The 26,815-nt window shown below is 46.1% G+C and overlaps 2 protein-coding genes across 3 annotated transcripts; both read left to right on the forward strand.

Annotated features, from left to right (window-relative positions):
* The first annotated feature begins 71 nt into the window (after positions 1 to 71).
* Positions 72 to 8,405, forward strand: pi4k2b (phosphatidylinositol 4-kinase type 2 beta). The gene is made up of 10 exons (XM_023829797.2): positions 72 to 579; positions 2,999 to 3,150; positions 3,554 to 3,754; positions 3,950 to 4,081; positions 4,359 to 4,512; positions 4,833 to 4,894; positions 6,365 to 6,464; positions 6,732 to 6,865; positions 7,297 to 7,356; positions 7,712 to 8,405. The coding sequence occupies exons 1-10, from the start codon at positions 255 to 257 to the stop codon at positions 7,883 to 7,885; spliced, it is 1,494 nt and encodes a 497-aa protein (XP_023685565.1). The 5' UTR covers positions 72 to 254; the 3' UTR covers positions 7,886 to 8,405.
* Positions 8,406 to 12,820: 4,415 nt separating this feature from the next.
* On the forward strand, positions 12,821 to 26,344 carry LOC111853125 (serine protease HTRA3-like). 2 transcript variants are annotated; one of them, XM_023829748.2, is made up of 10 exons: positions 12,821 to 13,637; positions 16,367 to 16,466; positions 20,201 to 20,423; positions 21,804 to 21,998; positions 22,134 to 22,166; positions 22,290 to 22,404; positions 22,895 to 22,960; positions 23,918 to 23,975; positions 24,338 to 24,433; positions 25,595 to 26,344. In XM_023829748.2, exons 1-10 carry the CDS (start codon positions 13,217 to 13,219, stop codon positions 25,761 to 25,763), a joined length of 1,476 nt encoding a protein of 491 aa, XP_023685516.2. In that variant the 5' UTR covers positions 12,821 to 13,216; the 3' UTR covers positions 25,764 to 26,344. The 2 variants fall into 2 exon arrangements, with proteins under 2 accessions (XP_023685516.2, XP_023685518.2); XM_023829750.2 differs by lacking the exon at positions 22,895 to 22,960.
* The last annotated feature ends 471 nt before the right edge of the window (positions 26,345 to 26,815 follow it).

Here is a 26,815-nt window from a genome sequence, read left to right on the forward strand (position 1 = left end):
CCAGCTTTCGAGATTTGCTGTGATCTGGGAGAAAGGTGTTACGCTCCTTTTAAATTTGCCTAGCCCCCTAATCTGCGCGTGCGTGACAGAAAGCGGAAGTCGACTGTCACTAAAGGCACGCCTGCACACGTAACACTTCTACGGTGCTCTTGTGGACCGGGTCCGAAACGCAGGTGGTTAAAGTGATGGCGACGTGAAAGGGGGTGCGTTAGTGCGAGCACAGGACGTCGGAGCGCAACCAACCGCCCGCAGACATGATGGCAGAGTGCGATCCCAGCGAGAGCGGCTCGGGGGACAAGCCCAGCCCCAGCACCAGTCCGGGTCACATCCAGCCGGCGCTCTCTGACAGGACGGGGACCGGGGCCGTGCAGGCACCGAGGGGGAACCCGGGATGCGCCGTTCGTGTGTCGGACTCTACCGAGAGCGTCCTCGTCGAGCTGGATGGCGAAGGATCCGGCGAGGAGGAATTGCTGCTGCCTGGACCGGCGGGCAGCTTGTCGCCCAGGAGCGGCAAAGAGAAACGAGTGCGGCGCAGCCGCCGGAGCTCCTCCTCCGATAAGGACACTTTGGCTTCGCCAGGTAAGAACCTGAGAGATCGGCTTAAACACAGTGCGTGCCACGCCATTACTAATCTGCTGCTGTCTTTGTGCAGTAATCAGCATGCAGTTGTCACACTGGGAAAAGGTGCAAGCTTCCTAAAACGACCACATTGCTTCACCACCAGCTGTGCGGTTACTACTGAGTAGATGCTGTCCTAACTTTACATCTCAGTCAGCCCGGAGTCTCTCTGAAAAGCGAAATGTTTCGTACAGTAAAAGGGAGACGGCTGATGGTCTCTGTTGGTACCGCATGCAACCTCCCCCCCCCCCTCTCCAGTCCGCAGGCGATTTTAATGCTTCATGCAGAAAAATGCAGCGCGCGCCATGCATGCACACTGACGGAAGCTGACAGAAAGTTATTCCACATATCCGTAGGTAAACATAAGCTGTTCCCAGTTTGCACTGGCATAATACCACACACGTTATTAAATAACAATGTCAGGTTGCCCAACCAGTTTTTCAGGACCTATAAGGGGTCCACTCTTCAAATAACTTGATGCCTCTGTAACCTCAATGGCAATGCCTAGATGCCTTTAAGAGAGATTTCAAGGGCCACATAAACAAATCAGGCTTTCGTTACTTTATTGTGGGCTACAGGTAGACAAATCCTTTGGTCTTTCCCCCATGAACCATTCATAAATGCCAACTGAGCACCTGTGGTTCAATAGAGGTCCTATATAATTGTTATAATTTTATAGGAGTGGGGTGGTTTGACTTGTCTTTGCAAATGTGAGCATGAATCCTCTGAGAATTTTAAAATGATGCCTTCTGTTTAGTAGAAAATGGATTCTGCATCTCCTTAACAGTATTTTGGCCCATGTGATTCAAACTGTTAGCCAAGCTCTGTCCTTACTTTTGGTCTAATTTTATAAGTATGTAAATTACTCTTTGTGTGTGTCCTGTGATAGATGATGCCCCATCCAGGGTGTCCCCTACTTTGCCCTCTGTGCTACCTGTGATCCAGGCTTACTGTGACCCTGGATAAGTGGATGGAGATTGGATTGGATGTAGTTCACTTGAAATCCCCCCCCCCCTCAAACCCCCTTCTCATTTCTTCTCGGGTGCATTGTGAGATGTGGGGGTATTGAACTTTTTTTTCTGTTTTTGGGTTTTGAGGTCACCTACTTAAAAGGTGTGTGTCTGCAGATCGATGTGCTGTGAAAAACAGTGAATGTATGAGCCTTTAGGTGACTGCATAGCAGAGACGAGGAGGGGGAAAAGCATTAAAACATTGTTAAATGCAAACCTTGGAAAAGACTGGTGAAGGGACTGGCAGTACTGGGAGCTCTGGTACTGTCAGCCGGCACAGCTTTGTAAACGCGGTGTTCCTGGTGAGGCGTCGGTGGACAATCTCCGAGAGCCCGTCTCGCATGTGTTCCCGAACCGCGGCGCTTTCCAGAAACTGCTGTCGATTGAACCCGATCCGTTTGCCTGTTTATGTAACGCTCTCTCCTTTTCACGGAAGCGCCCAGTTTGAATTTCCGCCGCCGTGATCGGAGCCCGTCTCACTGGCCGGGATTTTTCCTCATCGCTGTTCTTTTAAGATCTGGGATTAAAGATTTAAGATTTGTAATCTGCCCGAGATCGTATTTCCGCTCTCGTAGCTACGCCTAATGTTGCCGGATGTTCAGTCATTGACCGCCGTGATGGACTGGTTACAAATCGGCCCCTGAACTGATATTAATGTTTAATGTCCATCTGATAAGGTCTCTCCTGCTAAAGTGCTAATGCACGGTCTGGCACCAGAGGCAGGATGAGGTTCTCCTGGCAAGAGAAGGTTCACGTTAGGTGTGGCAGCGATCACGTTGCGTTATGTGCGTAAGCTGTTTTGTATCGTCACCCAGGGATAGACATGTTCGTGTTTGTCATGCGGGTGTGAGCACAGCTTGCGCCTCAGGCCACTGTCTCCGGTAACCAGGGTTGCTTGTTGCTACTTGAAACACTGCAGTGCATTTCCTCTGCTCCCCCCCCCTCCCCCTTAATGTATGCCAGGCTCCCCAGTTCGTCCACAAACGTCAGGCCAGTCCGGCATTTTGTTTGTTTCCGTGAACCCAGAACATTTCCATTCTATCGCCTGTTCTGTTTGCCCTCCTCCTGAGGGACTTTGAGAAGCCTGACGCGTGAACTGTCGTGATCAGCATGGTGGCCTTGGCCCTAACCCCTGATAAATACCCTGGAAAACAAACACGGTGAACGCATTGTGTTCTTTCACCCGGCGGTAACGTTAAATGATTGAATCTCATTTTAATCTCTTAATCGTCGCAGAAGAACTTTGGTCGTCTGACGACTAATCGAGGTTGCTTGGTTTGAAAACAACGCTTTGTGCCGTCTCACGAAGTGACGCAATAAGTGCAGAGCGCACGGCCGCCGTAATCCAATCTAAAATCTCGCCGACGCAGGCAGCAGCACGGGAGAGTTCAACTTCTTTCCGGAGGACCCCGAGTTTGCGGCGATCGTGCAGAGGGCGGAGCAGGCCGTCGAGAATGGCGTCTTCCCCGAGAGGATCTCGCAGGGTTCCAGCGGCAGCTACTTTGTGAAGGATCCTAAAGGGGTGAGGAGATTTACAGGCCCGCACCGAATCCCTTATAGGTGCACGAGAACACACACACACACACAGGTCTGTGTGCTTCATCAATCAAAAGTTTGTTGATCCACTGGAACTTGAGATGATTCTTGTTCTTTTTATCCCAACATCTTCCTTGGTATCATTTGTAGTAGCTTTCCAACTCTCTCTACACCATAAGGCATCATATCTTCACCTTCCTTGGACTAATTATGAAGTAAAGCCATCTGTCCTGTTCCTGCTTGATTCGAAACAGGGAGCCAACGCATCTATCAGATGGGATCTGCCTGGGGAAATTAGTCATAAACATCTGCTAGATGGCTGCATCTCTTGTGATGTGTTCCATTTCGAAGCTCTTGTAATGACTTTACACCCTCCTGTGTTCACACAGAAGATAATCGGCGTGTTTAAACCAAAATCCGAAGAACCTTACGGACACCTGAACCCCAAATGGACCAAATATTTCCACAAGGTGTGCTGCCCTTGCTGTTTCGGGCGAGGCTGCCTCGTCCCCAATCAGGGCTACCTCTCTGAGGCCGCTGCCTCGCTGGTCGACCAAAAGCTGGGCTTGGACATCGTGCCCAAAACGAAGGTGAGTACCGCTGAGTGACAAGGTCACCGCAAGGCCACGGAATGGAAAACATTAGCTCACTCGCGATTAAAATAAACAGCGCTCTTTCAGATTTGGTACATTAAACACTTCCTCATTAAATTTGCAAGAGGTCTTTTGGTGTGTGTCATTCTGGCATTGAATTTTTGAAATATATATGTCCGCTTGGCCGTTTAGGTGGTGTCTCTCGTCAGTGAGACGTTTCACTACTCGGCGATCGACCGAGCAAAGTCCAGGGGGAAGAAATATGCTTTAGAGAAGGTTCCCAAAGTCGGCAAACGATTTCACAGGGTTGGTCTGCCTCCTAAGGTGAGGAAGTGGTGCTCAGCTGTTCCGCTATTTTTGGCTTCTGCGTTTTCTTTCGGAAGTAAAGGTGGTGGCAGTGTGTGGTTCAGTAGGATTGCAGTTTCCTCCTGTGATTTAAAAGGTTCCCAGGGTCAAATCCTAGGGTCAGCGGAATGGGGACCTTGAGCAAAGGCCTTTAGCCCCAAGTGACTGTCTGCTTTCTCCAGAAATGTATGTGTTTTTGGGTAAAACCATCTGTATCTCAATATAAAGAGAATAATTCTCAGCTGTACCCCTGCAGGTGGGCTCCTTCCAGCTGTTTGTGGAGGGCTACCAGGAAGCCGATTACTGGTTGAGGAAGTTTGAGGCAGACCCTCTACCTGAGAACATTAGGAAGCAGCTGCAGTCCCAGTTCGAGAGGCTGGTGGTCCTGGATTATGTCATACGGAACACCGGTATGTTGTGAGATCCGACCCCGACAGAGTAACCTGACACAACATCCCCAGCTCATCACTATTTTTATAGCCTCAATTTATCTGATGCTTCTTATCTCGTAATAGTTTATAGCAGTGTTCCCCAATCCGGTCCTCGGGGACCCACAGTCGGTCCACATTTTTGCTCCCTCCCAGCTCCCGGTAGCAAAAATGTGGACTGTCTGTGGGTCACTGAGGACAAAACAGATAAGTAGTATTATCATACTTTAATAGTGGTTTGGGAAGGGTGTGTGTTTTCAGGAGGTCAAATGATACTAAGTTGAAAATGCTTTTTTTTCTAGACAGAGGAAATGACAATTGGTTGATCAAGTACGAAAAGCCAGGTGATGAAGCTTCAGAGAAGGTGAGAGATTGCTATTATTTTTCTGTTACATATGTCTGCATATGTCCCACGGAGGTGTGCTGGAAGGGCATGGATACCCTGGCAGTTACAAGAGGCCAAGCACTATGAGAGAATTAAAGTCCCATCGGACAAATCGGCCGTTCAGCAGGTGTCGTGCCATTCTCACAGAGCTTGCTCATTGCGGCGATGCAAGACAAAACCATCTCTGCACGGAAGTCACTCGCCCAGCAGCGGGAAGAGGAAGACGCTGCTCGTCTGGCTGGAGGGGTGGTACAGCGACGGGTGTGTGAAGCTACTCTGACAGTGATTACCTATGATGCATTGCTGCAGCCCGCGGCCCGGGGAGCAGTGAGGTGAAACCTGCTATCAGAAGTGCCTCATACCTGTCGATACGCAGACTCTGGATTGTAATACAATTTCCGGAACATTCTCCTCAGACAGCCTTATTACACAGGATAAGGCTTCAGTAATTATTTTTGTAATGGAAGATCTGGACTGATGCCATATCTTAGAAATTACCGGATAGACTCATGAAGATGTAGTGATGGGAACAGAAGACGCTGGGGTCCCAGCGGGGTGTAAAGAGCAGGACGACCGACTACAGGAAAAGCGAAGGCTGCAGCCGGGCTGTCCTAGTCGCAGGTGATTGGTTGGATTATATCCGAGTTGCACGTGATTGGTTGGATTATATCCAAGTTGCACGTGATTGATTGGATTATAGTATAGCTTCGGGACAGACCGTGTTCCCGGTTCCCATTTTGCTCGTTTCTGTCCAGAACATGAGGATTTCAGATCCTCACATTACCGTGGCCCTACTTCACGAGCCATAGAGGAATGTTTCTCAACTGAACCGAGCAACCAGGAAGACCGAGAACCTGGTACAGGCTTGCCGAGAGCTGAGAGGGAGAATAGCCTGAGGGGTCCCGGAAGACTGTTGAGAAACGCTACCATAGAGTGTAATTTAGGCAGCAACTGGGTATAAACGCAGCCCAAAAGCAAAGCGAAGAGCAGTTTCACACCTTCTGAAGCTTGGATTTGAAGGGCTATTTCCTGGACCGAAGAGCAGCCAGAGAACAGGACACCACTGAGCACGAGCAGCTAATCACCTGAATGCTGAGTCAAGCCTCTGCCTACCCGCCCCCCCCCCCCCCCCCCCCAAGGAACCGTAGCCCCTCAGCCCCCTGTGTAATTCAGTCCACGCATGAAAATACACTCAATCTTCCAAGAACGCTGGATAAGACTAGTATTTTTCCCTTAGTCATGGTTTTCACAAGGACTAACGGTTACGCTTCCTGTTTACTGCCCCTCATCACCCCAACCGCCACAGAACGTCTGCCGCCAAACATGGGTCAATAATCACGTATCCTTTAGCGCTGCTTTGTTTGCCAAGTGACGGTGATAGCTATGGTCTTTGCCTGGCGCTTAAAAACGGTGACTGTTTCCGTGTGTGTCACCCCCCCCCCCCCGCAGGACTCAGAATGGACCGCTGTGAATGACTCTGCCATCAAGATAGCAGCAATAGACAATGGGCTTGCATTTCCTTTCAAGCACCCGGACGAATGGCGAGCGTGTAAGGACTCGCTCCTGTTTCCGTTTGAATGTGTGTTTTACGGACGCCGTTGTTGAAGGCGTCGGACGTCGTTATGCATTTTCTGCCTGTAAGCTGTACGGAGAGATTTTTTCGTTCTGATTTCTGCTGTCGTTCTCAGACTTGTTTAAATCGTTTTAATTGCATTTGTTAACGTTTCCGCTTGACACCTTGGATTGCACCACGCTGAAGGTCCATGTTGACCGTTGCTTGGACGCCCCCGTACGACGGTTTTGTTTTCTGTTTCAGATCCGTTTCACTGGGCCTGGCTGTCCCAGGCCAAAGTTCCCTTCTCTCAGGAGACCCGGGAGCTGGTGCTGTCCCGCATCTCCGACATGAACTTCGTGCAGGACCTCTGTGAGGACCTCCACGAGATGTTCAAGGTCAGCTAGCTGTCTGTTATTCAACGAAGGCGCGATGTCGGTATTCTAACGTAGACGATACATTTCGCTCAAACGTTGCCTGAGGGTTGTGGAGCTCACAGCCTCGGCGATCTTCGTTCCATCAGCAGTGTCAGCGTTTGAGGTGTTAAAAAAAACTCTTCCTGTGGGTGAAAAGCCATGAAACCGTAAAAGGAAGACCTCCTGTACAAGGCCTGCTTTGTTGCCCTTGAAAGTCGATGTCTCTCTAGATGCAGAAACGCGATTCCTCTGTTCACACAGAAGACAGAATCTAAAGACTCAATGAACATACGTCGGGCCTTGTTATTGCGCTGGAGTTGTTATACAGCAGTTGATCATTTTCACGCTGTTTCGCATTGTGTTCGCAGGGTGTAATTATATCAACCAGTTAAACGACTGTTTTCCCTCCACAGACCGACAAGGGATTTGACAGAGCCACGTTCGAGAAGCAGATGTCTGTCATGAGAGGACAAGTGGGTTCTCTCCCCCCCCCCCCTCACCACCCATGTCAAATCATTGAAGCATATCTTCAGTTTGCACAGTTCAAAATTCATTCATGCTTCTGAATTTCTGTCCTGGTTGCCTGAGAGATCGTAGGAGGTGGTAATGACTTTGACTCATTTCCGGCAGTCAGTCGCGTAGCTTATTCTTGATCTTTAAGAGCATTGCTTTCGGAGTAAATTATTAAATGGGAACAGTAGCCTGATTTTTGAACTGGAAAAAAACGGAACCTCTTTTTTTATATATTTCCAGTCTGCCTGACAGGTTAAATGAATCTCATTGCCCCTACCCATCCATCCACCCCCTGCCCCCCAAACCCCTCTGCAGATCCTGAATCTCACGCAGGCACTGAAGGATGGGAAGAGCCCCATCCAGCTTGTCCAGATGCCCCGTGTGGTGGTGGAGCGCAGTACCAGCGGCAATCAGGGCCGCGTGGTGCAGCTGGGCAGCGCTTTCACCCAGACGTTCCACTGCAAGAGGCCCTTTTTCTCGTCCTGGTAGAGCCCCCCCGCCGGGGCCCCCCGGTAAGCGGCAGGCTTCACCGGCCTCACGGGATACGCTTCTCTGGCTCAATGGCTCGACGAGGGATCCGCGCAGAAAAGCCAAAGTGTGTGTGTGTTGCCAGTGTTAGGCGTCAGCTTTCAACTGCCAAACTTTTTAGGAGAATTTTAAAAGTCAACAGGTTTAAAAAGACTTGAATATTTTGAAAATCGGTTGCCTGAATGTATCTGCGAGTTTACAGTTTTTGGATATTTCGGAGTAAAGGAATACTGCTGACCTAGTATTTTTTATTGCAATGAATGTATTTGATGAATACCTGCTGGCTGCACACAGCGCCCCCTGGTGCTGTGGCTGAATAATGACAATGGACTGTGATCGTTGGGTGGCATTTAGCCTACAAACCTCTGTAAATTGTCTTGGGCTTCATACTCTTTAAGGAAGATGATTGTAAAACTTTATGTAGTTTGCAATGTGTATTTAAAAGTATTGAATAAATTTGGGAATCGTTTAATATCAAAAATTGTCTGTCTTAGTTTTCGTGCATCCCAACATAGTTTTGACTTTTGTCACCGACTTTGAGAATCTGGTCACATGGGGGCGCCTTTCACTTTTGAAATGACTTTGTGAATTTGTCCACTAGGTGGCCCTGACATTCATAACATCTAAATCCCTTACAGGAGTTAATATTCACTTCAGTATTATTTCTGTTGTGAAAGTGAATGTCATTCACTTATTCTCCCTGAAATCCCATTACCGTACAGCTTTCTCTCATCAATAAAGTATCGATGATGATTATAATTATAATAATAATAATCTCCAGAACCCCCAGATGCATTGAAGCCTGAATGTGTAGCTCAGAGGATTATATTTCTGGAAATTTTATGTGTAAGTGATGAATCATGGTCATCCTTGCTGTCCTTTTTGTGCATTATGGGGGGAAAAAACAGCTTGCGTGTCTGTGATTTTAAGGAAAATATTTCATCGCTCTGCAGTTTGGCTCATGAAAGAAACTGGAAAGTCTGTAATGAAATGTGCATTGAAAAATGGCCATTCCACAAGCTGCACAGAATTCTCTGGTAAGTGCTGTTCCCAAACAGTGGAAATCCGCAACATGGCTGACAAGACTGATTATTAATGCCTGGTATAGGTGTTAAGTGGTGTCCAAGGCCTGAGGAAACGGCTGCGTCTGGATGTCCAGGGCCGTGAGGCTGGGTGATATACAGCTGGAAACAGCTGGCAGAGGTAGGGCACTGGAAACATTTGAGTTAGAACCCCCCCCCCCCCCCCACATGCGGGACCGTGTTTCTTTTCATTACTATGCAGACAAAAGATTTATGCGCTGTTGTTGGCAAACGTGCTAGTCATTTATCTACTTTAATATGTCATCATCTGCCACCACGAAGACGTGAGTAAACAATGGCTGTACCAAGTGTGAAGATCCGTTTCAGGGTAGTGCAGCTTTTAATTACATTTCCCTCCCATCTGTTATACCCTCTGTCCATCTGGATTTCATGAATTTAGTTTCCAGATTTGGAAAAGGCTCATTCCACAAGCGACCTGTAACATCTTAATGTGGCAAAAAGAGCTATGTCTGTCTGTCTCAGGTAGCTGTTTTCAACAGTGACCGTGACGAGGAGACAGGTGATGAAGCAAAGACAGAATACCGTGAGTTAAAAGCTCCTGTGAACAACTGGGAAATCCGGGTTCTCATTCTGCTTTGAGTACTGCCTGGTGGAATGGCAACAGAGAATGGAATCATGGGAGTTTTGCTCATCATCTCCTTACTGGTTCAAACATGGGTCTAAACCCAGGAGACAATGGAATGCAGGCCATTGACTGGTGTTTCAGGGTCCCAGAAAAAAGGACGGTTCCAGTCCTGTGTGGTCCTGAGGCAGGAAGTCCCAAGGGTACCACTGGACAGCTTGAGGTGGGCGTGTACCTCACAAGATTTTCTATCCTTGCTAAAATCATTGCTGAGGGGAAACTTAAACCCCCGCCACAGATGACCCATAGGCAAGAGTGCAGTAAGGGCATGGGTGTAAATTATAGGGGGGTTGTAGCCCCCCTCCCACAAACCAAAAGCATCAAATACAACCCAATGGACCCCCTTAGATAGGGGGAGACCGCAACACCCTCCGCCCCAAATGCTCAACGCATAGTTATGTCTTTGTGTAGGAACATGGATACCCAGGTAGATTTGGGCGGGGGGTGGGGGACAAGGTGACATCGGTTCCCCTATACCAGGCTTCGGTGGTCTTTCAGAAGCTGCAGTTTGAATAAAACCACTAACCTGAATATCTTCTTGAATCAGATGTTCACATCCCTGCATTTACTGGCTGCAGCATGAAAGATCTTCCATCGTGGAGAAGACCGACCACATCCACCGTGTCCCAGCCCTCCCAAATCCATTTACTGCTGCGGACGGCTCAGCGTCCGGGGTTTCGTGTTAAAGTCGGGTGACACTTCAGCCGCCACTGGGCCCCGGATGTATTTCACTTCATACATTTCAGGCCACATTATGTTATGAAACAGCGACTGCTTTGGAGACAGCATGAGGCAGTGAGGGGTGCTGAGGGCCTGGCTTTGTACTTCCTGCTTTGTTCCGCGTTCCTGGGCAGAGCGGGGGGGGGGGGTTTGCGTTATACTCCTTTATTATTGAAACTTGCCATCAGTGAGCAGGATGATGACACTTGGGTCGGCTCTTCCTGCCGCTGGCCCGTATTTATCAGCTGTTCAGCATTCATGGCCGGAGCATCCAAGACAAACAGGCCGCAAAATCTCACCTTCGCGCGTTTTCTTCAGTATAATACCTGCATGCTTTGTCTAACATGGCCGTGCTCCCAGTTTTTGAAACCAAAATCACAAATATCTGCATGGGTCTCCAAAAACACGCATGACACGCATGTTTGGTCTAAACTAACTGTTTCAATGTGCTTAGAGCCAGACAGATCATGTCATAAACCATGTCTGGACGTCAAAATACTTTGGTATTCATTCCTTCTCTCTTTTTAAGCCTGCAATTTCCTCTTATTGGTTGTGGTATATACATATATATATTACACATCATACCAAATAACCAAATAATAGCTACGGACGTTGATGAAAGCTTAAATAAAACTGGATCCCTGCCGTTTAAGAATGCGAAAACCCACGAATAATTAACAGGTCTGGGAAATAAACCAGGCAAAGCAAAGTAAACCCTCAGAGTCAGATATGGAGTGGGGGGGGGGGAAAGTCCCCATAGCTACATACAAGCCTCACAGCTTCCCGTCGTCACTCTATGAAATGCATCGTACGAAATGTCGCAACGGTTCTGCTTGTTTTTTTTCTTCTTTGCCACTGAGCGTTGTACTTTAACGCCCGGTAGCTTGACCTACAATGACCCGCAGACGACTGCAGAGATTGCATGAGGCCTGCACACTAGCAGATAAGTGCTAACGTAGCATTCATGAAGGGCATCGCATGGTGAGGCTCACACAGAGGGCAGTGCCCATGCCTGGCACTCACCCAAAATAGCAGGGCTCACGATATGTGGATCTACTGCCTTTTTAATTCTCAGAGCCAGGGATACTGGTGTCCAACTCAGGACAGTTTTAGGGAGATTTACCCACTCTATAATGTTCTTCACCCCCTCAAATAAATGAAGTTTTTTTTTATTTAGATTAAATAATGTGGAGCATTTCCATCAGACCCTGCCAGTAAAGCCCTCCCCCCTTTCGTAAAGTGACGCTCCAGGATCTGTTTGGATGGATAGTTATTGGTAAGATCGCTCGCTTATTTTTCTAGCACAGACTTTTCATGAAGGACAGCAGAAGCTCAATGGTGTGGCAACTTCGTGTTACATTCATTTATTTGTTTAAAAACCACTCAGTTGTAATATGATAACGCTTCTGGCCCCAGAAATAGGATTACTTGGATTGTTTGTTTATGACTCCAGAAGCCTTCTAAAGTATTATGACTGTAGCGTTTTTGGGTGTTGGTGTACCGAGAGAAACCACAGAGAAAGGCTCAGTACACTTGTAAAGCTCATCGCTGGGTTTGAACGCTCAAAATAGAAGGTTCATCGTACACAATGAAAACTTCAGGCATTAAGTTTTTGTTTGTGCTATTTTTAATTGTATCCCGTTTCACCTTGGCTGTCAATTCTATCTGTCAATTCGCGTTTACATAAACTCATAAACTTACATAATGTAAATAGTATTTTCTTGCTACCGTCACAACGAATGGCATTTTTCAGAAACGTTCCTTTTGAACGCGATTAACATCTAACCCACACAACGTTCAAAATATTCCTCTTTTATTATTTTTAGCCGCAATTGGCCCACGTCGATCGTTATCCACCCTTGGGATTTGGGTCGATCTGCATATAAACTTTGAGGACAATACTTTGTTTACCCCGGCGACTTAGAAATGCTGTTTGCGCTTAAATTGCAATGGGACCTCACTGGCAATTTCATACATAATTTTAAATCGTTCATTTCTTTATCTTTCGGTCAGATAAGCTTAATCCTTCTGCCTGTCAGCCAGCCGAAGAGAGAGATACAAACATATCCTAAGAGGATGCATGATAAAGCATATAAACAAAGCTTAATTTCCAACCATCTCTAGATGTAATGCTACAGAAAATGTATCGCAGCTAAAATGAGGGAAGGATATTATCCGCAGTTGCAAATATAATATGAAAACTCGAGACGAGTTCACTTTCTAGAGGTTTTAACGGCGGTTTGTGCAATGCAATGCGCGTATTCCGCACTTTGGAAAATGGACGCACTTTTAACGATCGTTCGAACCTGTAATTTTGTCAGAAACTTAAATATCGGGTTTGGACCAGCAAAACCGCAGCCTTGGGGGCGGGGGGAGGGGGGGGGTCTCCGGGAGGTGGTCCATACCCCCAGCCAGGGAGGAGGAGGCAGATCTCTACTATCCCACTAAAACCTTTAGGCTACTTTCAACCTTAAAACCTGCCGTCCGCATACATGAGCTCTTTGCACAAGAGCACCACCGACCTCTATAAAACAATGTAGCTTTTTTAGTCATTTATGCCATTTGTTGTTTTCTAAATAGCCTTTTCATTTCAAAACGCTTATTTTTTTATTTCTCATGTTACTGCTGTCAGTCATATTTTTTACTTTTATGAATCCATATACAGCAAACTAATTAACCAGTGAAATAGGGATTTACCTCTACGGAAAACAGATTCAGCACTTGGACGCATGCTGCCCAGGGAAACATTATGTTACCTATTTTAACATTTTAACTTTTGTATATAGTTCATTGCTGGTTTAAGGCACATTTTGGTTCCTGTTTTGCGGATCTGTTTCGAGGTGGAGAATGCAGACCTTAGTAATCGCTGCGGCTTTGCTTTCTATTGAGAACTTCATTGGCGCCGAGCCCAGGACCAGCTGCCCGTCCCGGTGCGACGTGAGCCGGTGCCCGAGCCCCAGCTGTCCGAGCGGCTACGTCCCGGACCGCTGCAACTGCTGCCTGGTGTGCGCCAGCGCGGAGGGCGACCCCTGCGGGCGGAAGGAGGACCTGCCGTGCGGGGACGGGCTGGAGTGCAGGCACCCGGCCGGCAAGCGGCTCTCGAAGGGCGTCTGCCAGTGCAAAATGGGCCACAAGGTGTGTGGCAGCGACGGCAAGACGTACGGCAACGTGTGCCAGCTAAAGGCTGTTAGCAGGAAGGCTCTGCAGCGGGGATTGCCCGCTGTCTCCCAGGCACATAAAGGATCGTGTGAAAAAGGCTCCGGCACAGGTTTGTCATTTGTGTTTCACCTCATGATACGCCCTCATGCACCATGTACAAATATAACAGCAAATACTATTCGGGATTTAAAGAAACCGAAATTTCCACCACCGTTTATTATAGGCCGCTAGCGCAAGAGCATAATAGCCTATATTGAATCGGTAACTGGGACTGGAAAAATCACCTGCCTTATGTTACTGTACCAGCTTATAATTTCATATACTGCAGCCCATGTGGTGCTGGTGTATGATGGATTCTGTGGGGATGGCGCCTATGTCCCCTCGTGCGTGAACCGGTCCTGAGCTTTGTGTAACATTCTGTGGATTCTGTGGAAACCATGGTAAGAATCCATTCTGCTGGGTTATACAATGGCCTGATTATAAGCCATTCAGTCAGAGGTGGATAGTTCAGGCCCAGAAAGTAAAAATCCAGGCCAAGTTTTCGTTTCAGGCAACCAGCTGAGTATAAAGAGTTACAGTGTCGCAGAGTTCAGTGTAATTGCTGGCGTAACTCACCTGCAGAGGTAATTAAGTCAACGAGCTGAATAAAGACCCTCAGATGCATGAACCCCCCTCCCCAACCCTCCATAGTGACCGAAACCTTTGGGGGGTGTGCAAGTAATGTCTTTAAATCCTAAACATTGAGTGTAAACATAGACGTGCCAAGCATTAGCAGTGTAGACAGAAGACTAAGATCAAAGGAAAAAATGCCAGAGGACACCACCTTCACCAGCTTCCATCTAGAGCAAACTCAGGAAAGGAAACACAATAGGTGTCGAGGAAGGGCATTGTCTTTATGGTGTGAATCCTGAGGGGGGGTCTTCGAGGAAGGCATTGTCTTTGTGGTGTGAATCCTGAGAGGGGGTCTATTCATCTGGCTCCACCTTTACAGACAGCAGAAGTTTGAGGTCTTTGGGAAGTCAGAGATATGGTTCTCGTTACGGGACCTGGGTGGCTTTGGCTCTGGGTCTGAAATCCAGCCACCCAGGAGCGTGAACCCCAAAAATGGTGGAGTTCCAATACGGTCCAGCCCTAAACCCCATAATTTCTCAGGTTCAAATCAGCTGGCATCTGCCACGGCTTTCTGAATTACAGAGGGAGGGTTAGGAGTAGTGGAAGCAGAGCTGTCATTACCGCCTTCGCCTGCTTCCTGCGCCTGCAAGCCGCTGGCCACAGTACAGAAGGTCGGGCGGGTTTGAGTGTTATTTAAAACAAGTAATGGGGACAGGCCTTTAAAAGTGCCGATGTAGGTTTATGTACTGGAGCAGACTATCTATGCGTCTGTTGGTTTGAATTCACCCACATTCCCGATTTTCTCAGACACGTCCGGAGCTTCTGTGATCTTCTGGTGGGGGGGTCATATTAAATCAGGGACAGCTTTGAGGCTGAAGTCCACAAATTTAAATTCGTGCCAGAAAGACCCTGTGAGCAATATTTGCCTGAAGGGCCACATTAAGTGGTTTTGTTTAAAAGCATAATCCAGGGTGAATAAGATATGAACCTAATATTAGGGAGACTGGATGCTGAAAGCTACAGATGCAGGCGGGTTTGTTCTTCCTGGGGTCCTACTCAAAAATCACCCCCCAGATGGTTCAAAATCTAAATAAATAGACAAGAGTCAGAATATGGTAGCTAGCTAGCTGGTTAGCAGAACATGCTCCTTCAGCATCTCCTGAATAAGGAATGGGTTTATTTTTACATTTAGTGTAGTGACAGTTTTTGTCCAGCAGGGGGCCTTGGGGACCCCATACGAATTTGTGGGTTGAGAGTCGGTAAACACCGCCATCGCTCACGGCCTCAAAATGAGACAGTCGCCACAACCTTGTTCAGAGCTGGTTGGTGAGGTGTGAAAGGGTGGGGTGGGGGGGGGTTGGGGGGCAAAACAAAGAGTCGCTTTCAGATTTGGGGGGAGTGGAGACAAAATAACGGCACCCGTCGGCCCGCAGGTCCCGTTGCCAGTCGTGTCACCCTAGTGGGGGGCCGGGTCACACTCATACAGCCTGAGCTAAAAGTCTCACTTGTGCAGAGTCGCCAGCTGCGTTCTGAGACAGCGCTGGTGGAGGGGGGATGTGAGGGGGGGATGTGGGGGGGGATGTGACTAGATGGTGACGAAGAGGCGCCTAGCAAAACATGGCCAAGAAGAGCGTCTGCTGACCTCGGCAGGTTCACAATGAGCCCAAGAGTCTTGTTTATGTATATTTGTGCGTGTGCGTGCGTGTGTGTGTGCGTGCGTGTGTGTGTGTTTCCGTTTGGCTTGAGGATAAGTGGACCGTCACTGCATTAATTACAGAAAATTACCTACAGCTAGGCTCTGTGGGCGCCAGGTAGTTCACAGGAAACGGGAGCTGGTGAAGCAGCGATCTGGATCCTTTATGGGAAGTTGCTGAGTGGAAATAATTGGCTGTTATTTCCGTTTCAGCCCTAAAAAAATCTAACCAGACTAGCCTATTTAGATAAACACAGAGCATAGTCCAAAAATGAACAGATGTTATTTCTGGACACAGAAATTCTTGTTATTGAGGAATATTGCATTAATTTCAAACGAAGGCCATGTACATTTTGAATAGCCAATGTTTTATGCTTGTCATGTTTAAAGTATTGTTCTTCAAAGGGTGTTCAGTGAAACTAATAACTGAAATTCTGGGGTCTGTAAGTGATACCCTGTTTGTCTTTATGTCTCGTGTACGATTGTGTGGGGAGCTGTTTAGTAACACCTAGTGATTCTTCCTGCTAGTATAGGTCGTTCACATCCAAACAGCCCGAGGTACAAGTTCAACTTCATTGCCGACGTGGTGGAGAAGATCACCCCAGCTGTGGTGCACATAGAGCTCTTCCTCAGGTAAATGACCTCTGTAGGCGTTGCTACTTAAGAAGAACCAACACCATACGTGGACCTGTCTGTTCTCCCTTGGGTCTCATTATTTCATTATTTTATTTTTGGGGTTTGCTACGTAGAATAGATTTACATGCTTCAATGTTCCAAAAACACATTATTTTTCTCATACTGTACATCTCTATTCACTCCATCTATAACTCTGTCTGAAATGCTCCATTAAGGTTTTAAGCCCCACCCCCCAGGAGGCCACTGTGCTCTGATTGGTCAAGTCAAGTCAAGTCAAGTAGGCTTTATTGTCACTTCAACCATATACAGGTAGTACACAGTGAAACGAAACAACGTTCCTCCAGGACCAAGGTGCTACACGCAACATAAATTTACAACATAAATTAACAGAAAAACTAAAACTAGCTAACTAAGAGGCCTAGTTAGCTGGCTAGCAGAGACAAGACAGATTGGCAACATAATTTTACATAATTTGGTCAGCTTGCCTTACCCGTTCCTCCCCTGTCTCACAGTTTGCAGACAGATCTTTGCAAGCACGTGGCCAATAAGGATTGTTTTAACTAGGTGACCTCACCATATCACGGGAGTAAGGGTTGGAATTTCAACGAGGCGTTTCAGGCAGATTAAAGAAGAGTGGTTTCTGTGGTGAGAGTTACTCTCTTTGGCATGTGCTTTGGGCCTTAAGACTTTATAGACCATTTACATGCACATAAAGCTGTGTGACAAACTAAAGAAAAGGGGTAAAACCGGAAAAACATAATGGTTCCCATCTGCCTATTACATTTTCGAACATTCAATAAAATTTATTTGTATATAGTGCATTTTTACAACATTACTTTGTCTCAAAGCGCTTTACATTGTCCCTGCCCAAAGCCCCCTGAAAGCAAGCCAGAGGCGACAGTGGCAAGGAAAAACTGTAGTAGGAAGAAACCTTGGGAGGAACCAGACGCAAAGGGGGAGCCCGTCCTCCAGGGGGCAGCAGAGGAAGTCCAAAACAGCAAAGTGCCAGTTTATAAAGTAAAAGTTGTGTATAGTTCCGGTAAAAATGCACAAGGTCCAGTGGAGCTATGGAAGCTGATGTTTGGATCGGCAGGTGTGGGGGCTACTTCTTTCGGGATGGAGGGGGGTGGGGGGGGGGGTGTCCAGCAGCAGATGTGTAGCCAGGCTGGGAACTGCCCGACATCCGGAGCTCCAGGACAGAATCCCTCATGGGGTAGAGAAGAAATGAACTGTGTATTAAAACAACTGTGTGAGAGATGGATGAAATTCTATATGTTCCCACTATAAGTTGTGTTGCTTTGCAATCACATCACCAAAACATTAGCTGGATGAGTGCAGGAGGTTTGCTAAAGTTTTGCTAAAACATTTTTACTCGGTCATAGGAAACAAACCTCAGCAAGCTTTGCAAATGTAATGATTGTTCCGTTTCAAGATCTAGTATATGTTTGAAATTCAGTTTACCGAAGCTGCTTTGCCTGTGCTCTCTGAGCCAGTCATAATTGTTTTCATCCTTTCTGTGTAAATCACTCTTTGAGGGGTTTGTGAGATATCTACTTTTTTGGTAACACTTTACTTGACAGGGCACGAATTATGGACAAATCATGAAGAAATATAGTTGCTACTTGAGATAAAAGATGTTACAAGTCATTAATCATGAACAAACATGAGATCAGTATTTAACTGTGTTATTCATGACTTGTTCCTTCACTAGTTCACAAAGGTTTACAGAATTAACAGATATAGTAACAAATACAGTAACTGATGGAGATAAAACATGCATCATGATTCATTAATGATGAATTAACATAAGATCAGTATGTAAGACTTAGTTTGTGTTTAATTAATACATGAGTAATAGTATAGTATAATAATATATTTGTGAGTAATAGTATAGTATAATAGTATATTTGTGAGTAATAGTATAGTATAATAGTATATTTGTGCCCAGTCAAGTAAAATGTGGCCATTTCTTTAGCTCCTTGTCTGCTTTATAACAGGCAAAAAAAAATCCTCTTTTTGGCAGATTTCCGCTTTTTCCTCCTCCCTTTAGGATGTTTATGAGAGTTTGGTGTAATTTTTCTCTCTTTTTTTTGGGGAGGGGGAGGGATGCGGGTTGACAGAATCGGAATATGTGACCAAAAATGGGTGTTTTTTTAAGACTGAAAGAACAAATAAAGGTACATAAGAAACACATCAGAGTTATTCCCACTCTTAAACACTAAAAGTATGTTTTTCAGGTATATTGCTTTATTTTTTTCATGAACTGAATACAGTGATTATGTACAATAGTTATCACTGTGAGATATCACATGACAGGCTGCTGTAAACACGCTTGACATCCTCCAGACCAGCACTGCACATTTATTTTATGCATTTTGAGTTACTAAACATCGCAAAACTCCTTAAAAAACTCCCACTTGATTTCTTATGCTGACCCTGCGATACATCGATAGTTGTAGCAGTGCAGAAGGGTGGACTGCACGCACCTTATATGTGTGAAATTACGGTATCGCATTGCAGTTACATTCACAGAGTTTGGCTTGTGTGAAAGAGATTGATTCAGGTTCGAAAAAAATATTCAGATGGGATTCGGTTATATTTTGTGGTTCCAGTTAAGATCGGAGATAGAAGGATGGACTGTGTGCTGGAGGAGTGCATCCGCAAGACTGAGGTTATAGGGAATGCTCTGTGCATATTTTGCAATGATAGGTTTAGTTAGGATTAGTGCAGCTTAAACCAATCCCAGAATGCAGACTGTGTTTTGTTGCTGAGGTGGGGTCTGAGTATGAGCTGGTGCAGGCAGTGAAACTTTCATTCAGTGTTGCAAAATAATAATAATTGATACTTTATTGTCCCTGTGGGGAAATTGTCTTTACGCCTCCCTCAACTTGCTCTTTGTAGAGTAAGTTGTCCGCGAAGGGCAGCCACCTGTAGCGGCGCCCAGGGAGCTGGGGGTTAAGGGCCTTGCTCAAGGAACCCGCAGACGTGCTGAGGCTGGGTTTGAACCGGCGACCTTGTGATTACAGGCACACAGGCTTAGCCCACCGAGCAACCCTCCCCCCTCTGCACCACAAATTGTGAAGGAGACCACTTAAGGACTACCCCCCTACAAATTTTGACGGACGCCATCTTACAGCACGACCCTACACTCCCACCCCCCTGTGCAACAGAAAAGTGTTGGTGCCGGTTTTCACCTTTTTTCATTACCGCGATATTTATCACAAACGATCGAATGGTGATATCAGAAAATTGCCAATACCGTACAGCCATTATGTGAATGGCAGTCGTCTTTCTTGACACCATGAATGGCTGCAATCATGGCAAAAAACAGCAGCTTAGCAACGAGCTAAACGTAGCTTCCCGCACACTAAAATCCCCCCAGCTGTAAACAAACAACAACAAAACTTTTGTGTGGGAGGAAGTGTGATGCTTAAAGCGGACCAATCACGGTTGTCGTATACTTCCACGTCCGGGGAGGTGTGCCTCGGTCTATGATGTAGGGTACACAGCTACATAGAAGTATAGATCATCCTTAAAGAGGTTTGGCATGGGGGGGGGGGGGTGCTGCTGAAAAAATGCAGCCATCATACTATTGTTGTACTTTTTTCTTTTGAATTATTGTTTGGTTATGGCATGTCCCCTCTGTCTGCGGAGATAAACAGACACTTAGTAATTCTATACTGCTACAGGGCAGATTGTTAACTCTTTCTTGCTTTTGGGCTTTGCTACAGGCACCCTCTTTTTGGCCGGAACGTGCCGCTCTCCAGCGGCTCGGGGTTCATCATGTCGGAGGCGGGGCTTATCGTGACCAACGCCCACGTGGTCTCCAGCACCAAGTCCCTGTCGGGCCGGCAGCAGCTCAAGGTGCGGCTGCACGACGGCGACACCTACGAGGCCGCCATCCGGGACATCGACAAGAAGTCCGACATCGCCACCATCAAGGTCAACCCCCAGGTGAGAGGCAGGGAGGGGGGGTTCTCCGTGCCTCCGCCTCCCAAGTTCTACACTTTGGTGGGCTGTAAAACAATAAAGAACTTTCCAGAATGATGCAATGTATGAGCTAAGGAAGAGTACATTTTGTAAAGAAAACGGCTCATACTTCTTACAATATCTGCCCCTTTATTCTTAAGGGCTTTAATAATTATGCCACCAGATTTATGTTCTGCAAAATGATTTTAACAAGTTTCACCAGCTGTTGGGTGGTGGCATGTTTTCCGTGTTGTCATGACGTATTCCCCCAAGCGTCTGTGTCACTGACTCTGGTAGTCACCGCCAGGCTGTCCCACGACCGGTTCACCGGGGGTCCGATTCTATGTCTTGGAAGTATGGCGGTTCTGGGAGGTATTAGGTGGACCCGCCAGGCATTATGGGAGAATGAAGTAATCAAAGGTTTGGCCGCAGAATTGTACTTGGACCTTCCAACCGCATGTGCGGCAGAGGAGTCGAAATCGCCCAGCTATTATACAGTAGTTCATCCGTCATATTTAATCCGCTTCAGATTATATGCTTCTGTTTTTACCCTTCATGGTAATTCACGGTGGTCTGTAGTGGCCCAGATGGTGACGCGGCGTCCGGATCGTTCCGCAGCTACGTGTGGCTGACATGGACGTCACCTCCGCCATCTGTCACAGGCAAACGCGTAATTAAGCGCCGAACGTTATCATTTTCTTCTACTCTTACATTATGCTTCTCCTGCGAACGAGCAGAGCGGTGCTACTAACGATTGTTTTAAACGCTTACAAATGACATTCCAAGGCTCCACTAAAATAGCCGCACTAAAATATTCTGTATTCAGCTAAATATGTTTCAATTAAAAAAGCAACAAAGGGGGATGCAGTAGACTAAATCAAGAGAGATATTCATCCATCCATCCATCCATCCATCCATCTATTTTCTGTAACCCCTTATCCTATTCATGGTTGTTGGTGCCTCAAAGAAACTGGGTGCAAGGCAGGGACCAACCCAGTATGGAGCACCAACCCATCACAGGATATTTATCTAGTTGTAGATATTTATCTGTTACCTGATATATGTTTAGGCACTCAGAAAAGACTGATCGTGAGATGACTGTGTGGACGTTTCCGGAAAGGGAAGAGTCAGTCCGCCAGGGTGATGAATGCACGGTGACATCACGGTTTATCATGTGGTCATATGTAATGAATTCTGGATCCAAAATGGTTTTATTCCCCCCTGTTTGTACAGTTGGGTGTTTTGCTGTGTCCAGTCAGACGTCCCAGGTCTCCTACTGCAAGCTCCCATCATTCCCGGGCCCTTGTCCGTCTTCTCACTGGTCCTTCTCTCTCTCCTCCTCTCTCTCGCTCTCCCCGTGCTCAGAAAAAGCTGCCGGTCTTGCGGCTGGGCCACTCGGCCGACCTGCGACCCGGGGAGTTCGTGGTGGCCATCGGAAGCCCCTTTGCCCTGCAGAACACAGTCACCACCGGCATCGTCAGCACCGCGCAGCGGGACGGCAAGGAGCTGGGCCTCCGTGACTCGGACATGGACTACGTCCAGACAGACGCCATCATCAATGTAAGGAGGACGTCTTTTATTAAACACCGGCCATATTTCACACCTAGAATGCCTTTGACAATCACATCAAAATCCAATATTAGCGATATACCTGTTATGTCATGTTTTTCCCTAATTGAAATCTTTTATTTATAGTACGGGAATTCTGGAGGTCCGCTGGTTAACTTGGTAAGGCACTTTGTACTGTTCAAATGAGTCTGTCTCTGCTATTTAATTTCAGTGCACTATAACTATGAATGAGACTGGTATTTGAGTTCAAGCGACAAATGAACGTTACTTTCTGTATTCCAGGATGGAGAAGTAATCGGAATCAATACCCTGAAGGTGACAGCAGGAATATCTTTTGCAATTCCCTCGGACAGGATCAAACTGTTCCTCAACGAATCTCTGGAGAGACACAGTAAAGGTAGAGTTTCATCACTGACAAGGATCTGTGTCCACTAGTATCTAACTGATACTGCCCAAAGATCATTTATCATGTCTGGTTTTAAATACATTGCATATCATTGTTCTCATAAAGGCACATTGATCTAAAAGGGTTCTTCAAATCTGGACCTCGAATCCAAATCCAGGCCTTGTTTTCAGTTCTCCCAGGTAGTTAGTTTAATAATTACTGATTCTGATTGGTCAGAGGCTTCACACCTGACTGACAGGTAAAGGAATGCTGGAAGACCAGCAGTGTTCGGACCTCAAGGACCGTGATTTGAATAACCCTGATCTAAAATAATGAGTGCACTGCATCAAAGGTGAGAGATCTAAATACTTATTTAAATTGTGATCATTACGACAATTCTGCAGTTATGAATCAAAGCCTGAATCAGTGTCTGTGATTCTGTTCCACGGTGATGGGTCTGGATGGCTTATATGGTTGAACGTTTGTTTTATCTTGGTTTTAGTCAAACAAAGACTATTAAGGAGACTTTACAGCTTCCCAAAGCTTCAGTCATTGGTCTCTGATGCAGGTGAGCTCCAAAGCTCCAGCTTCCAGATTACTATTAATCCAGTAGATTACTAGGCTGTTAAGACGAGGATCCACTGCCCAGGGATCTGCACACTTTCATTGTGCCCCAGCACTCACTGCTGGAATCATTTGCTGCTTGTGTTCGAAATAGACATGTGATGTAATTTTCCCTCCAAAAACTGGCTGAAATAAATTGCACGACAGCTTGGGTACAATGAATCTGACATACTTCCATCCTAAATTGAACAGATGTGTGGGATTCCTCTGACCTTAAGGGAAGAAACGCACTTTCAATCTAAAGTTAAACCAATAAGAGATCCTGTTTCTTATTGACAGTGCCACTATGGGTATTTCTCATTAACAGTACCGTCATGGATATTAGCATAACATTTAGACATCGGTTAGGTAACTGTTGATTGGTTTAAGACCCAGATCACATTGTTTGGGCGACACCTTAATGGTCATAGACTCCTCTTGATAACACAATAACCACCTTCTGCTGGCCGACATTCATTAGCTTATGGCAAGTAGCTAACAAGAAGAACTTCAGGATTTTCAGATGCAAATCTGACAGTGTCTTCTGGAGGCTCATTAAGCTCCACAGCTGACTGAGCATCTGGCAAATTGCTAGACATGCATCATGTAGACAGATCGTCTCCGACTGATTAGCCAATTGCTTCTGCCCAAGTATTAGAAACAGGATTACTAACCTAGGGCTATGCTAATGATGATTCTTATCTGTGGCCCGCACTACGAAGCGGGATTACTGACTTATCGGGGTAACTTGTCGGATTTAAGGTAGTCCGGGCAAAATGTAAGTGCATGAAGGAATATGGAGTCGATTTAAACTGTGGTACCTTAAATCCGACAAGTTACCCACGATAAGCCAGTAACCCCACGATTGGTAAGCCAGGTTTTGTTTTGAGCTGTGACGCTGACGACCCTTTGTGTTTTTCAGAGATGAAGGGCTTGAAGAAGCGTTTTATTGGAATCCGAATGCTCACTATCACTCCGGGGTATGAGACCTTTCTGGATGTCTGTCGTATGATGGAATTTGCATGTGGTTGTCAGTTTCACATGTTGCCAAGTCCTTCCTTTACAAATGTGTACTGTGTCAGCTTTTATTTTAAGGTTCTTTGGATGCTAATACGCATACATCCACATCCCATAATTATGAATGATTAAATGTTATGTTGTCTGTATATATATAATATATATAAAACTATATATATATATAACTAAAACATCTGTACACCCTTTTGATTTATGAGCTGATTCACTGCATGAGGAGCACATCCTTTAGGTCTGTGTTGGTTACATTCAGAGCATGCTAACATGAACAGTGTGAAGAAAGTCAGCTATGTGTCAATCTTGCCAGCTTGGTGGAGGACCTGAAAAAGCAGAACGTGGACTTCCCAGGCATCAGTAGTGGCATCTACGTCCACGAGGTTCTGCCCAACTCCCCGGCTCAGAAGTAGGTTACCGTCAAACCACACGCTGCTATCGTTTCTGAATTTTCTGCTACACTTTGTCTTCCGTTGACTCAAGTTCTGCGTATTTAAATGGCTAGATAATTTACTGGCCTGATTCAGTAGATTTCACTGGGAATGTTGGAGGAACCAATATACCTTCCTCAAGGGTACAACAGACAGTGCTGGAACACATCTGGCATTACATTTCCATAACTGCCACGTCCCTGTTGAAAGTTACAAGTCAGCACTATTCTGTGAGACGTCTCTTAAAGTAACAAAATGATTTAAAGTCATATTAGAGTTACATGCAAACAAAGCCACTTCCTTTGCCTGAATCTGTCCTTAATATGAAGCAGATTCTGCATCAAATTTAACACGTGGACAGAAAAAGCCTAAAGTCAGGGCTGTTTTCCTTGACTGTTTCCTGTCTGCGGGTTTCTGCAGTCCTTTGAGTCGTCCTGTTCTTTCCTGCCCTAGAAAATATATGGTTAGTTTCTTTTTCCAAAAGAAAAGTGCAGACACTCTGTTCTTCTGCACATCCCCATAAGGCCTCTGATCATTGGAGGAGAAATGTAGAGAGCATGCAGTTCAGGGGCCCGCGTTCAGTACTCTGCAAATGTCTTAGGAAGTCGAATAAAAGTATACAGCTATTTATCTGGGTAGTAAAAGTATATTTGCTTAACAAAAATTAAAAAAAACTATTTAGCGTTAGAACATGTACTGTACGACATCCTCAGGGGCATCTCAAGCCATTTCATGTGTTTGTTCAATTTCACCACCAGCTCTATGAATTGATTATTAATTTAATTAACTTAACTTGGTGAGCTATTCGTTTGCCATATGAGGTGTGCTAGTGGTCGAGTCAAAAACTACATAGGTGTATTGGATGAAACGTGTGAATTTTGGGGTGATTTTAGTAGAGGTTTTGAAATGTCTAAGCTGACACACTTTGACAAATATAATATCATAGTTTTACACCAGCATAAAGATCATTGAAACATCATTTTCTTTGACTGACTTTTTCACAAAACTAAATGTTTGCTTTGTTTTTTTTATTTTTTATTTTTTTGGAATGCATATTTAAAAATCTAGTAATCAGGCAGCTTTTGTGTATCCAGTGTGGCTCCATTCCGATTTCCCGATCGCTCCGTGTTTTCCGACAGGGGCGGGATCAAGGACGGCGACGTCATCGTCAAGCTGAACGGCCGCGCCCTGACCAGCACCGGCGAGCTGCAGGAGGCCCTGGCGGAGGAGACCGCGTTGCTACTGGAGGTGCGTCGCAGCAACGACGACCTGCTGTTCAACATCCAGCCTGACATGATCATGCAGTGAGCTTCGAAGGCCCCTCCCCCCATGCACCACAGGACTCCGGCGCTTGGACGGTTTTGCCACGAACGAGGACTTGCCAGCCGCCCCACATGGGCAGGCCACCACATGAGGGGAGGGTCACAGTGCGACAATCAAAGCCACACCCCAGTTAGTCCTCTAGACTGACTCTGACTGGCTCACATTGAGAGTCACATTGCACAAATATATCACATACTTCAAGAAGCGGCTCGTAGACACTTACACAGTAGTATGACTGTATCTGTCACAATGAAGTCATTTATATTGAAGGAATCTGCTGAATACCGTGTACATAGTGAGTAAATCCCAATGACGTTGGTTCTGGGAACCTAAGCTTCTTTCTGTCAAAGGCAGCCCAAGATGTGAAATCATGTGCTGCCAGTCAGCTTCTGATGTTTCAGAAGCGACCCGCGGTGCCACCGTGTCCCTAAGCGGCGCGTCATCAGCGGCAAATACAGGTTTACAGTGTCAGACCTGCCTTTGCAACCAAAGTTATGTGAGGGAGAATTTAAATGTTTCTCTTTTCTTGTTTATCTATGAATAAAGTGTATATAACAGCTGCTGAATGGCCTGCGTGTAAAACTATTGTGTCTTAAGATCTTAACCTGCTTTGTTCCATTTTTAGATTGGAAACCCCCCACAGTTAAAGTAAATCAAACCCAAAAGTTCTCTTTGTGTTTGTCTGAGTTGAGTTTATGAGTGTAATAACCTCTGCAAGAGGTTCAGCAGAATACAAAGCATGTTTACAAAGGGTCAGTGGATCAGAGTTAAGGCAGGAAAATCTCTCACGGAGGTCTATGAAATCAGCCCATATAAGGTGACCTAAAAAGGTCACTGACACGGTAAATCTACCATAAAACTGAATAGAAAATGTTTCCATTGCTCCCACTAAGTATGCAAATATTTACAAAGTTACAGGGTGTAAGTAGACTGAAATAGAAAAATGAGAGCCACTCGAGTTTGATTTAGTGGAATGTCTGATGACCTAAATTCCAGGCTGACACAGGAGCTGCACTGGTTCCTCTCACTGGTTCTTG

This window comes from Paramormyrops kingsleyae, chromosome 25, assembly GCF_048594095.1.
Source record: "Paramormyrops kingsleyae isolate MSU_618 chromosome 25, PKINGS_0.4, whole genome shotgun sequence".
Lineage (NCBI taxonomy): Eukaryota > Metazoa > Chordata > Actinopteri > Osteoglossiformes > Mormyridae > Paramormyrops > Paramormyrops kingsleyae.

What these genes read in the sequence shown, in the direction of transcription:
- LOC111853125 (XM_023829748.2), top strand. Translation starts at nt 13,217, where the DNA reads ATGCAGACCTTAGTAATCGCTGCGGCTTTGCTTTCTATTGAGAACTTC. An exon ending in AGACAGACGCCATCATCAAT is followed by an intron (nt 21,999 to 22,133) that starts GTAAGGAGGACG and finishes TTTTATTTATAG; the next exon opens with TACGGGAATTCTGGAGGTCC. An exon ending in GTCATTGGTCTCTGATGCAG is followed by an intron (nt 22,961 to 23,917) that starts GTGAGCTCCAAA and finishes TGTGTTTTTCAG; the next exon opens with AGATGAAGGGCTTGAAGAAG.
- pi4k2b (XM_023829797.2), top strand. Translation starts at nt 255, where the DNA reads ATGATGGCAGAGTGCGATCCCAGCGAGAGCGGCTCGGGGGACAAGCCC. An exon ending in GTGATGAAGCTTCAGAGAAG is followed by an intron (nt 4,895 to 6,364) that starts GTGAGAGATTGC and finishes CCCCCCCCGCAG; the next exon opens with GACTCAGAATGGACCGCTGT. An exon ending in ACCTCCACGAGATGTTCAAG is followed by an intron (nt 6,866 to 7,296) that starts GTCAGCTAGCTG and finishes TTCCCTCCACAG; the next exon opens with ACCGACAAGGGATTTGACAG.